We start from the raw sequence: 12,649 nt of genomic DNA, 5'->3' as shown, positions 1-12,649 counted from the left end.
GTACCCGTGCAGTGTGTGTAATCTTCATATAGGGCTAACCCTCCTGAATTGGAATGTAAAAACATATATATTTTTGCTCACATGCAATCACCGGTATTGCACTTTTACGATGGTCCTCAAACCATCCGAGCACCAGGAAACAGTATATTGCAGTATAGGCTGGAGGACATTCCACCAATTGCCTACCACTTCCTGGTCAAGCAAGCAGCAGCCAGGGCAACAAGAACATCGTTTGCGGAACAATACTACACACATACACACCCGTCCATCTGGAAACACGGGACTGACTGTGCATGCCAACACTGATTGCGTTGGTGACTGTAGGCCAGGCAGGGAGGTGTGTCTCGTGCAGTTGGAAGGAAGAGGTAAATGGGTGGTGCTTGTGTGAATATCGTGGCGCCCGAGCGGAGGTGTTTTGTAGGTGACTGTGTATCAACAGATGCGCCTGTGTCCTAGTAAAAGCACTGCGGCTTTTAATCTGGACAGAAGCAGCTCGTAGGCTACACGCAGTAGGCGACCTGACCGTGGAGGTAGGTCTCTCTTTCTCTCCCCCCTTCTCTGTCTTTTTTTCTAGTGTTTCCGTATTTATTTTGACATCTGTGTGGCATTTAAATGCTATTTTCAGTGTAAGGAATGGTTTAGTGTGCGTATGTTGCAGAATTTCAATGTGGACCTATGTCAGTGTAGCTACAACATTGGAAGGTGAAATTGTGTCAGTCAAGCGCATCTTGTATTCTTCTGCTGTCTACTACATGCGAACAATGAGTATATTTCAGATTATTTCTCTATGAATTCTGGATGAAGAATATACTTTATTAGAGGCATACCCTCATAAAGAGGTTGTCACTCCCATTTACTGTAGTTTGTACAACAACATAAATACAGTGTTTGGTAGTAACACAGTAATAACAAAATGATGGTTTTGTTTGTTTCTTTGATTCAATTAAACAGCAGTTTCATAGGAATTGGAGTAGAAACAATTTGACATTTAGACCCGCATTAACTGCAGCAAGATGAATGTCTTTCTTTCTCTCACTCTCTCTCGCTTGCTCTCACACACACACACACACACACACACACACACACACACACACACACACACACACACACACACACACACACACACACACACACACACACAGGATTGTAAGTCCGGTAGCATAGGCCCAGGTCCATCTGCCTCCTTCCAACAGAACGCAGCCAGTCACTCTGTATGTATGGCAACTATTCACCGAGCTGAGCTGGTTTTCCGTTTCTGCTTGTGTGCTGGACAATGAGGCTTTGATCCCTGGCAGGCATTCAACCTAGATTTTGATCCATGGAGAATGCCTACAGTATGGTTAGAAACAGAACTCACTAAAATGTGAAAGCTGCTGTTAGTCAAAGCAAAGGCCTTATGGTTAGTTAATAAAAGCTTGTCTACATCATGATGATGATATAAAACATTTCTTGTTGTTGTATGCTACAAGCTAGCGGTTCACTCCAGCTGACCCCCATACTCCTGTTTGCGGTGTCAATGGCTGGATCCAAACACTCCAGTGACATTGGTGATCCTTTCCTTCATTTGTATCACTTTGCAGGTTGCAATATTTCATCAAGACAACAAAAGGGTGAGGAACTTTCAAGGTGGAGAGATAGAGGAAACTGATAAAGCACCATTGGTCTTTAGCACCACAGGTCTGTTTGCTACTGCTACCTTCCTGTTATGGTAGGACAGACAGACTGACAGGCAGGCAGGCAGACTGACAGACTGACTCTGACGAACAGACAGACTGACAGAAGTAGGCAGCATTGTCAGATGTCTTCATCCTGCTCTCCAGTCTCCACCTCAATACAGAAGTGCTTCACTCCTATGGGACAGAGAGAAAGAATGACAGTGCAGATATAAAATGTGCACATTGAGGTGCAAGTGTCAGTGTTTTGCACGTGTGCCATAAATCAATGTTAGATAGAGGAGCACAGTAAATTTAGGACAGTGATGTTGGCTCTATTGATTTGGCTGGTTTAAATTTGCCTGCCAATTTAAACAGCAACTGCACTTTGTGTGGAGAATGAGAAACTATAGATAGACAAATGCATAATCATCAGCTTTTTAGCCACTCATTCTGTAGTGCTAAATCTATTTTACTACTTAATTCTTTATTTTTCCTCATTGGATTTGAGGGCAGAGATATTGGCTCTGGGTTTGTACTCTTTCACAGGGCCCAACATCAGATGACCTGAGCTACAGTTAGACATCTTAGTTAGACTTTGTCCTCTTTTCTAGCCTGGATTAGCTCAGCACATGTGAAATGGGTCAATTGGCAACGGCACCACAAGTTTCCAGCTCTTCAATGAATTCTGAAATTAATATTTTCCTTCTGGCGAAACCTGAAAGACATTTTATTGGTAAAAGGGATAACACCTCTTATCTTGTTCGTCTATTGCAAAGACGCAAAGATATTGCCCATGATTTTGTGTTGCGCTGTAGAAGTGTTGCACCGTAGATACCAATGTAAAACAGCCATGTTACCAACGGCTACACGCACTAATACTGCTGGAAGGAGGGGGAGTAATGGCTCCTCTGTTCATTAATAGGAAGTGATAATCATATGTCCGGGGCCTGGTTAAAAGTAGTGCACTATTTGGGAAGCAACCTGGAATTAGTCTCTAATCCTCTCAGCTGTTTTAACACCATTATATGATGTGGGGACTGGCGAGGCTATCATCTGTTTTAAACACCATTATATGATGTGGTGACTGGCGAGGCTATCATCTGTTTTAAACACCATTATATGATGTGGAGACTGGCAAGGCTATCAGCTGTTTTAAACACCATTATATGATGTGGAGACTGGCGAGGCTATCAGCTGTTTTAAACACCATTATATGATGTGGAGACTGGCGAGGCTATCAGCTGTTTTAAACACCATTATATGATGTGGAGACTGGTGAGGCTATCAGCTCTTCTAAACACCACTATATGATGTGGAGACTGGCGAGGCTATCATCTGTTTTAAACACCATTATATGATGTGGAGACTGGTGAGGCTATCATCTGTTTTAAACACCATTAGATGATGTGGAGACTGGTGAGGCTATCATCTGTTTTAAACACCACTATATGATGTGGAGACTGGCGAGGCTATCATCTGTTCTAAACACCATTAGATGATGTGGGGACTGGCGATGCTATCATCTGTTTTAAACACCATTATATGATGTGGGGACTGGCGAGGCTATCAGCTGTTTTAAACACCACCATATGATGTGGAGACTGACGAAGCTATCAGCTGTTTTAAACACAACTACATGATGTGGGGACTGGCGAGTTTATCGGCTGACTGCTTGTCTTCTGTTCTCCACCATCCACCAGATCATGGAGCACAGCCCTCCACACTTCCTCCAGCAGAAGGGCTAAGAGAAGCTTCCAGGCAGTGCTGACTGACCGCTCTGCTCCCCCCATGTCCAACAACAGCAGTCCAGACCAGGGCCAGGGTCAGGGCCCCATAGCCAACAGCAGTCCAGGCCAGAGCCAGGGTCAGGACCCCATAGCCAACAGCAGTTCAGCGCAGCCTCTGGGCCAGGCCGGGGCTGTAGTGGCCTCCTCCACCCAGCCTGATGTGGTGGTCTACTGCAAGCTGTGCCTTAGTGAGCACCCCTCAGTAGCAACCAGCACACTGCACACCTGTGACTGTGTCTTCTGCACCCCGGTAGGTAGACAACACAAACCTGCCATAACTTCTCTTCTCATATCTGATACTGAGCAGGGAAATGCCTGTATTTTCTATTCTCCCTCTGTTTTCATTCAACAAGACTAAGCATTCAAACAACAGGACATATCTATCTGCCGAATCAAAAATATATATTTAATCACTGCTTTCCTGAAAGCATTTAGTTTCTCTTTCACTTTTATCTCTGGCAGGCAGTACTGTAGCTGACTTTCTATTGATTGGTGTTCAGTCAGCCTGTATCCATCCGCACTGAGGTGGAGGTGATGTGCCTTGACACGGAGAGTGAGATATCCTGGCGTGGGGTTGGTTGGCAGGTGCTAATCTCTGCCTGGCTGCTGGCGTCACTCGGAGCAGCAGTCTGAGTTGCTAGGCCAAGGTCAAACATAGGGTGCATCCCTATGGGGCCTGGAAAGTCGTGCACTATATAGGGAATACGATGCCATTTGGGACACAGCCATAGAGAGATACTGTCAACACAACACTGGTATTGACAATAAACCCCATGCCTTCTGTATTCTGCTTTTGCTACAGTAGCTGGGTGAGGCTTGGTGTGACTCTTCTGACAAACAAAACAGCAGGTTTTTGCATGAACAGACTCGCAGGACTGCATTGTTTGGCTGCTTTGTCTTTAGCATCAAATCGTTTGTTAGAGACGAGTCTAGTTCAAGTGCTAGTTACTGTATATCTCAGATACTGTCAACATCAACATCAATCCAGGGCCACTTTTAGTAGGTGAACGTTGTGGAATGTTGTAGATAAAAATGTAATGATCAGAACTGACGTGATTCCTTACTCTACATGGCTACAGAGAGGCATGTTTGTTCGGGAACATTTCGCTGCTGAACATGGCCCTCCTCTCTGGTTCTGTCCATAGACATACATATTATTCACATCTGTGTTTATGTCCTTGGTTGTCTGTCCCCTCAGTGTCTGCAGCAGTATGTTCAGCTGGCCATCCAGGAGGGTGGGGGCAGCCCAGTCACATGTCCAGACATGGCTTGTCTGAGGACAGGAGTCCTACTCCACTCAGAGGTACTAGGGTTATACTGGATGTTCTATTGTGTCTGCTACTCAAATGACACCCTATTCCCTTTATAGTGCACTACTTTTGACCAGGGCCCATGGGGAATTATATAGGGAATAGGGTGCCATTTTGGACACATTCAAAGAACCACTGGTTCACATCAATGTTTAGACCATTTGACTATTACAATGCTACTTTGCTATTGTAACAGTATAGCTTCCTTCCCTCTCCTCGCCCCAACCTGGGCTCGAACCAGGGACCCTCTGCACACATCAACAGTCACCCTCGAAGCATCGTTACCCATCGCTCCACAAAAGCCACGGGGGGAACAACAAAAAAGCTGCAAGGGGAACCACTACTTCAGGTCTCAGAGCGAGTGACGTCACCGATTGAAATGCTATAAGCGCGCACCACCGCTAACTAGCTAGCCATTTCACATCCGTTACACTCACTCCCCTTTTGACCTCCTCCTTTTCCGCAGCAACCAGTGATCCGGGTCAACAGCATCAATGTAACAGTATAGCTTCCGTCCCTCTCCTCACCCCAACCTGGGCTCAAACCAGGGACCCTCTGCACACATCAACAGTCACCCTTGAAGCATCGTTACCCATCGCTCCACAAAAGCCATGGCCCTTGCAGAGCAAGGGGAACCACTACTTCAGGTCTCAGAGCGAGTGACGTCACCGATTGAAACGCTATTAGCGCGCACCACCGCTAATTGGCTAGCCATTTCACATCGGTTACACTATTACACTCATATGTATTTGCCTGTTACCAATAGTAGGGTTGGGTACCGTTGGTTAAGATGAATCTGTAAGGTGTAAATGGCCTACAGCACAGGCCAATGTAGTGTTGCAGTCAGGTCAGCGAGTTTGGTAATCAACACCTCTTCTCTTGAAATCATTATCCCTGCGTTAATTTCTGCATTTCTATAGAATGCAATACATTTCATTTCTGTGGATTGCATTACATTAGAGCCTGGTCTCAGATCTGTTTGTAACAATGACCATAGAAGTTGGCTATACAGCACAAACTGATCTGGGACCAGGATGGTCGTCCTTTGATTTTAAGACATAATCACAGACGTGATCAATTCTGTTTCATTTGTGTTGTTTTGCAGATAGCCTGTTTTGCTTCTGCGGATCTGGTTGAACTGTACCAGCGGCTGGAGTTTGAACGAGGTACGGTACCGTTCATTAGCATTAACATGCTGGGGAGGTGACTGGTGACGGCTGTCACGGCAACCAGGCTATTTCAGGTCTCCCTCTAGTCCTTATCTTGACTCCCTCCCACCCCGTCCCAGTCCAGCTGAAAGGTTCTTGTGACTTTAGTAACTGCTAGACGGTTCGTCAAGCTACCAGAATACCAAAAGGCGATTTATAAATAGCAGTTTAAGAATTAATGGAAATTATGAAGTCGTTATTGCTCTGTCTGTCCACAGTTTATGTTGGTGAAGAAATATGGTTTGTTGTTGTTGGCTTTAGTTTAGAGACAAAAGTCATTTCTAAGAGCTTGAAGAGAAGAAAACAGTGTAGAAAAGGTCCCGGCTGGTTTAACATTTACAAATTGGTATCTGAGGTTGGTTGGTTTGCCTTGTGGCAACAACACACTGAAACCAATATTAGTCACCGTTCAGTCATAAATCAAATACCATAAAAATTGGACCTAGGAACAAAGTGCACAAAAACATGTTCTCATGGTGCTACCCTGATAAAGGACAACATGGAATGTGCCTTTGTTACGAAAGCAGTTAGAAACCCCACTGAAAACCCTGCCCTGGTACATCTAGGATAGGATACATCTAGGATAGGATACATCTAGGATAGGATACATCTAGGATAGGATACATCTGGGATAGGATACATCTGGGATAGGATACATCTGGGATAGGATACATCTGGGATAGGATACATCTAGGATAGGATACATCTAGGATAGGATACATCTAGGATAGGATACATCTAGGATAGGATACATCTAGGATCTGGGATACATCTGGGATACATCTGGGATAGGATACATCTGGGATAGGATACATCTGGGATAGGATACATCTGGGATAGGATACATCTAGGATAGGATACATCTAGGATCTGGGATACATCTGGGATACATCTGGGATAGGATACATCTGGGATAGGATACATCTGGGATAGGATACATCTAGGATAGGATACATCTAGGATAGGATACATCTGGGATAGGATACATCTGGGATAGGATACATCTGGGATAGGATACATCTGGGATAGGATACATCTAGGATAGGATACATCTGGGATAGGATACATCTGGGATAGGATACATCTGGGATAGGATACATCTGGGATAGGATACATCTGGGATAGGATACATCTGGGATAGGATACATCTAGGATACATCTGGGATAGGATACATCTGGGATAGGATACATCTGGGATAGGATACATCTAGGATAGGATACATCTGGGATAGGATACATCTGGGATAGGATACATCTGGGATAGGATACATCTAGGATAGGATACATCTAGGATAGGATACATCTAGGATAGGATACATCTAGGATAGGATACATCTGGGATAGGATACATCTGGGATAGGATACATCTGGGATAGGATACATCTGGGATAGGATACATCTAGGATAGGATACATCTGGGATAGGATACATCTGGGATAGGATACATCTGGGATAGGATACATCTGGGATAGGATACATCTAGGATAGGATACATCTAGGATAGGATACATCTGGGATAGGATACATCTGGGATAGGATACATCTGGGATAGGATACATCTGGGATAGGATACATCTGGGATAGGATACATCTAGGATAGGATACATCTGGGATAGGATACATCTGGGATAGGATACATCTGGGATAGGATACATCTAGGATAGGATACATCTAGGATAGGATACATCTAGGATAGGATACATCTAGGATAGGATACATCTGGGATAGGATACATCTAGGATAGGATACATCTGGGATAGGACACATCTGGGATAGGATACATCTAGGATAGGATACATCTAGGATACTTTCCTTCAGAATGTATTCACACCCCTTGACTTTATACAAGGTGGGATTCAAATGGATTTAATTGTAATTTTTGTCATCGATCTACACAAAATACTCTGTAATGTCAAAAGTGGAAGAAACATTGTAACATTTGTAAAAAATAAAATAAAAAACACTAATATATCCTGATTTCATTAGTATTTAACCCCCTGACCCAGTACATGTTAGAATCACCTTTGGCATCGATTACACCTGTGAGTCTTTCTGGGTAGGTCTCTAAGAGCTTTGCACACCTGGATTGTACAATATTTGCACATTATTATTTTTAAAATTCTTCAGTCTCTGTCAAGTTGGTTGTGATCATTTCTAGACAACCATTTTCAGGTCTTGCACAAAATGCTTGAATACATGGCTAAAGGTCAATCAGATTTGTGAACATGGTCCCTAGCTGTGTGTTGCCGCTTTCCATGTTGTCTGTTGTCTGTAGCTTGTGAGGTGTGGAAACACTGTTGCTTTTATGAATTTTGTCTTGCTGCTTTTTGTTCTATGTTGCTCTGTCTGTATGCTATGTCTTGCTTGTCCTATGTTGCTCTGTCTGTATGCTATGTCTTGCTTGTCCTATGTTGCTATGTCTTGCTTGTTCTATGTTGCTATTGTCTATATTGTAATTGTTTTTAATAACCTGCCCAGGGACTGCGGTTGAAAATTAGCCGGCTGGCTAAAACCGGCACTTTTACTTAAACGTTGATTAATGTGCACTGTCCCTGTAAAAATAAAAATAAACTTAAACTTGCGATAGATTGTCAAGACGATTTGAGTCAAAACTGTAAATAGGCCATTCAGGAACATCCAATGTTGTGTATATTTGTATATTTGGCCTTATGTTTTAGGTTATTTTCCTGCTGAAAGATTCATTTGTCTCTCAGTGTCTGTTGGAAAGCAGACTAAACCAGGTTTTTCTCTAAGATTTGCCTGTGCTTAGCTCTATTCCGTTTATTGTTATCCTAAAAAACTCCCTAGTCCTTGCCGATGACACCCATAACATGATGCAGCCACCACCATTGAAAATATGAAGAGTGGTATTCAGTGATGTGTTGTGTTGGATTTGCCCTTAACATAATGCTTTGTATTCAGGAGATAAAGTTATTTTCTTTGCCACATTTAGTGCCTTATTGCGAACAGGATGCATGTTTTGGAATATTTGCATTCTATACAGGCTACAATGTTGTTGATGCATCTTCAGTTTTCTCCTATCACAACAATTAAACTGTAACTGTTTTAAAGTCATCATTGGCCTCATGGTACAATACCTGAGCAGTTTCCTTCCTCTCTGGCAACTGAGTTAGGAGGGAGCCTGTATCTTTGTAGATCTGGGTGTATTGATGCACCATCGAAAGTGTAATTAATAACTTCACCATGCTCAAAGTGATATTCAATGTCAGATTTTTTAAAACACATTTTTTTTACCAATGCACTGCTCGACAGAGGGACCTTACAGATAATTGTATGTGTAGGATACAGAGGTGAGGTAGTCATTCAAAAACCATGTTAAACACTATTATTGCACACAGAGTGAGTCCATGCAACTTATTATGTGACTTGTTAAGCACATTTTTACTCCTGAACTCATTTAGGCTTGCCATAACAAAGGGGTTGAATAGTTATTGATGCAAGACATTTCAGCTTTTCATTTTTTTATTAATTTGTACAATTTTTTGTATTTTTTATAATATACTTTGGGGTGTGGAGGCCAGTGACACAAAATCTCAATTTAACAAATTTTAAATGCAGGCAGTAACACAACAAAAGGTAGAACAAGTCAAGGGGTGCGAATACTTTCTGAAGGCACCTGTATCTAAGATCCTCCACCGTCTATATCTAATACCTTGCTTTGGGTATCATTCTGTTAGGTTCTTATTTTTCAGAGAAAATAATCCTTTAAGAACCCTCTTTCAAAGTCACTGAGATCTCTTCGTGCCATGGTAGCCAAAATAATGGGCGACAAGGCATGATGGAATGTTAAGAGCTAAATTAACTCAGGAACCACACCTGCGTGGAAGCACCTGCTTTCAATATACTTTATATCCCTCATTTACTAGTGTTTCCTTTATTTTGTCAGTTACCTGTATATGTACATACATATGTGTTTATGTACATCATTGGTTTGTTATGTTTCAGGAGTGCAGCTGGACCCTAGTAGAGCATGGTGCCCGGTGTTGGAGTGCCAGGCTGTCTGCAGCGTTGGGCCCAGCTCAGAGGGCCAGCCTACGTCCGTTCCCTGTCCAGCCTGCCACACCGTTTTCTGCTCTGGCTGTAGAGGGCCCTGGCAGGATGGGCACGCCTGCCCCGAGCACCAGCCTATGACATCATCATCTGCCTCAGAGAGCAGGTCAGTTAGTCACAGTCAGAGCGCCTTGGTGGAAAAAATATTGTCACAGAAAAACTGATGAATGCTGATTGAAGCAGTAGTTGGCAGTTGTCTTAGCCTTTTGGCCATTTCTGGTGTGCCACAGACAGTGTGCTCAGTGTGTTCCTCAGAAATTCCGTCGGTGTCTCTCTCTCTATGCTGCATACAGTATTCCGCCCCTTCCACTCTTCAATGTGTGTGTGTGTGTGTGTGTTTGTTATTGGAAGGTGTGGTGTAAAGCTTAATGGAATGCCATTGTGTCCCTGCCAAAGGGGAGGAGTAGGGGAGTCAGTCAGTGAATCCATTTCTGTTGCTTTGACAACGCGAAGTGCCTCGTACTGGAGACAATGTCCCCGGGTCGATGGATTTAATAAACTAAAGTATAACAACAGACAAGACCAGAAAGTGTTCTAAAATCTTAGATTTGAGCCCCAAAGTATGAGAGACAGAATGCCAGTTTGATGTTGTTGTGGGAGATTAACACTATTGGTCCATTTAGTAATACAATGCAGTTAATTCAATCCCTTCTTACCATGGTATTCAGTCAACTGGTTCCCTCATAGTTTCTTCTCCCAAAAAAATTAAGCCGCCAATTAACATTAGTGCTAAATATAGAGGCCAGTCTGTGCCTCAGCTCCCATGGTTTAACCCTGCTAACACTATATAATTACATTTACACTATAATGTATAGACATTATTAACATTCTTATTCTAATTCTCTATCTGAACCCACTCTCCCTCACCCCCCCCCCCCCACCTCTCCACCCCTCATCCACCTGTCCCCAGCCTTCATGCTGGGGGCCGGTCATGCAGTGACTCTGATCTGCCCATCAAGCAGTGCCCCATGTGTGGTGTGTACATCGAGAGGAACCAAGGCTGTGCCCAGATGCTGTGTAAGAGCTGCAAACACACCTTCTGTTGGTACTGTCTGCAGAACCTGGATGTAAGTCTGAACCTACATGTTGTATGTTAATGGTGATACTGTATTCCTCTATGTTAAGGTGATATATTTCTGAGGCACTATGATAACTGTTGTTATATGTTAAGGTGATATATTTCTGAGGCACTATGATAACTGTTGTTATATGTTAAGGTGATATATTTCTGAGGCACTATGATAACTGTTGTTATATGTTTAGGGTGATATATTTCTGAGGCACTATGATAAGGGCTCATGCAGGAACAAGCTGGGCCACTCCCGAGCCTCCGTCATGTGGAACAGAACACAGGTGAGGTGACTCTTCTCATTTTACACTCCAGTAAACCAGGAAATCTGTGTTTTGCTATATCAAGTTTTCTTGTATGCCTGGAACAACAGTAATTGGCCTGACATTAAGTATGTGACATTCACATTTATTGGCCTCCTGCTAAACACCCTGTGTGTGTGTGCATTTGTGCATGCGTGTGTGTGAACCCTGTCCTCTGGGCAGGTGGTGGGCATCCTGGTTGGCGTCAGTGTCATCATGCTGTTGGCCTCTCCTCTCCTCCTGCTGGCTTCACCCTGCGTCCTGTGCTTCCTCTGCAAGCCCTGCCGAGGCAAAAAGAAGAGGACGAAGAAGAAAGAGCTCACACAGACAGACATACAGCCAGAACTCAGTCCCACCAAGTCATAAAGAAAGACTGCTCCTTATTCTCACCACGGTCTGGGAATGGATCCATTGTCAATTCAGGAACTGATTTTGATGAATTAATGAATGAAAACACTTAATTGAAAAGAATGGGGTAATTTCCAAATCATTGAATTTTAAATAATGTTATTGAATTGACAGAATTGAAAACTGACTAGTATCCAGATTCCCAACATCTCACACACACATACAGTACAGGACCACTGTCTACCACCTTCATGTGCCAAATGTCACGATGCCAAACCAGTCTTGTTACAGTAGGTGCACAAGTGCCTCCATCCTAACAGTGCCTGGTATTTGTTTTGCCTTCCATTATATTATGCAAAAATGTGTGTTGTTTATGAAAAGAACGACTGTATGTAACATAGGAAAAAATCCTTAACCAATGCAAAACATTGTTTCATAATGTGCTGTGGAAGCATTGTGCTGTGGAAACTGCATTGTGCACTGTATTGGATACTGGGGGAAAAATGTGTACATCCAAAATGGCACCCTATTCCCTACATAGTATGCTACTTTTGACCAGTCCCTGGTCAAAGGTGTGCACTATAATGGGAATAGGGTGCCATTTTGGAAGTAACCAATGATATAGGGCTTCAAAGGTGCACATAGAAATATTTTCTGCTGCTGACAGATAGTTTCCACCTTGAATTCCAGACCAAATTTCTGTTGGATTCTATATACTACTACTATACTGAATGTAAATATGTATTTATAGAATTGTGTATATGGTGGGTCCTGTCTTTTCTACTTTTTTCGTTGATGTTTCTGCATCAGATATTTTGTAAAAGATCCATTGTAATTGAAATAAACAACAGATATTGAACATGCCCTGGTCACATAATAGTATGGCCCACTTAAATGTT

At 43.0% G+C, this 12,649-nt stretch overlaps 1 protein-coding gene across 4 annotated transcripts; it reads left to right on the top strand.

The window, feature by feature from the left end:
* Nucleotides 1-178: 178 nt before the first annotated feature.
* On the top strand, nucleotides 179-12,609 carry LOC135520389 (E3 ubiquitin-protein ligase RNF144B-like). Of its 4 annotated transcripts, none has more exons than XM_064945912.1 (9): nucleotides 179-530; nucleotides 1,581-1,610; nucleotides 3,356-3,692; nucleotides 4,641-4,745; nucleotides 5,858-5,918; nucleotides 9,927-10,137; nucleotides 10,942-11,098; nucleotides 11,295-11,384; nucleotides 11,586-12,609. In XM_064945912.1, exons 3-9 carry the CDS (start codon nucleotides 3,444-3,446, stop codon nucleotides 11,766-11,768), a joined length of 1,056 nt encoding a protein of 351 aa, XP_064801984.1. In that variant the 5' UTR covers nucleotides 179-530; nucleotides 1,581-1,610; nucleotides 3,356-3,443; the 3' UTR covers nucleotides 11,769-12,609. The 4 variants fall into 4 exon arrangements, with proteins under 4 accessions (XP_064801984.1, XP_064801983.1, XP_064801985.1 ...); XM_064945911.1 differs by having other exon boundaries at nucleotides 1,581-1,677; XM_064945913.1 differs by lacking the exon at nucleotides 1,581-1,610 and having other exon boundaries at nucleotides 179-365.
* The last annotated feature ends 40 nt before the right edge of the window (nucleotides 12,610-12,649 follow it).

This window comes from Oncorhynchus masou, chromosome 29 (genome assembly GCF_036934945.1).
Source record: "Oncorhynchus masou masou isolate Uvic2021 chromosome 29, UVic_Omas_1.1, whole genome shotgun sequence".
NCBI lineage: Eukaryota > Metazoa > Chordata > Actinopteri > Salmoniformes > Salmonidae > Oncorhynchus > Oncorhynchus masou.
This window is presented reverse-complemented; position numbering and strand designations above follow the sequence as displayed.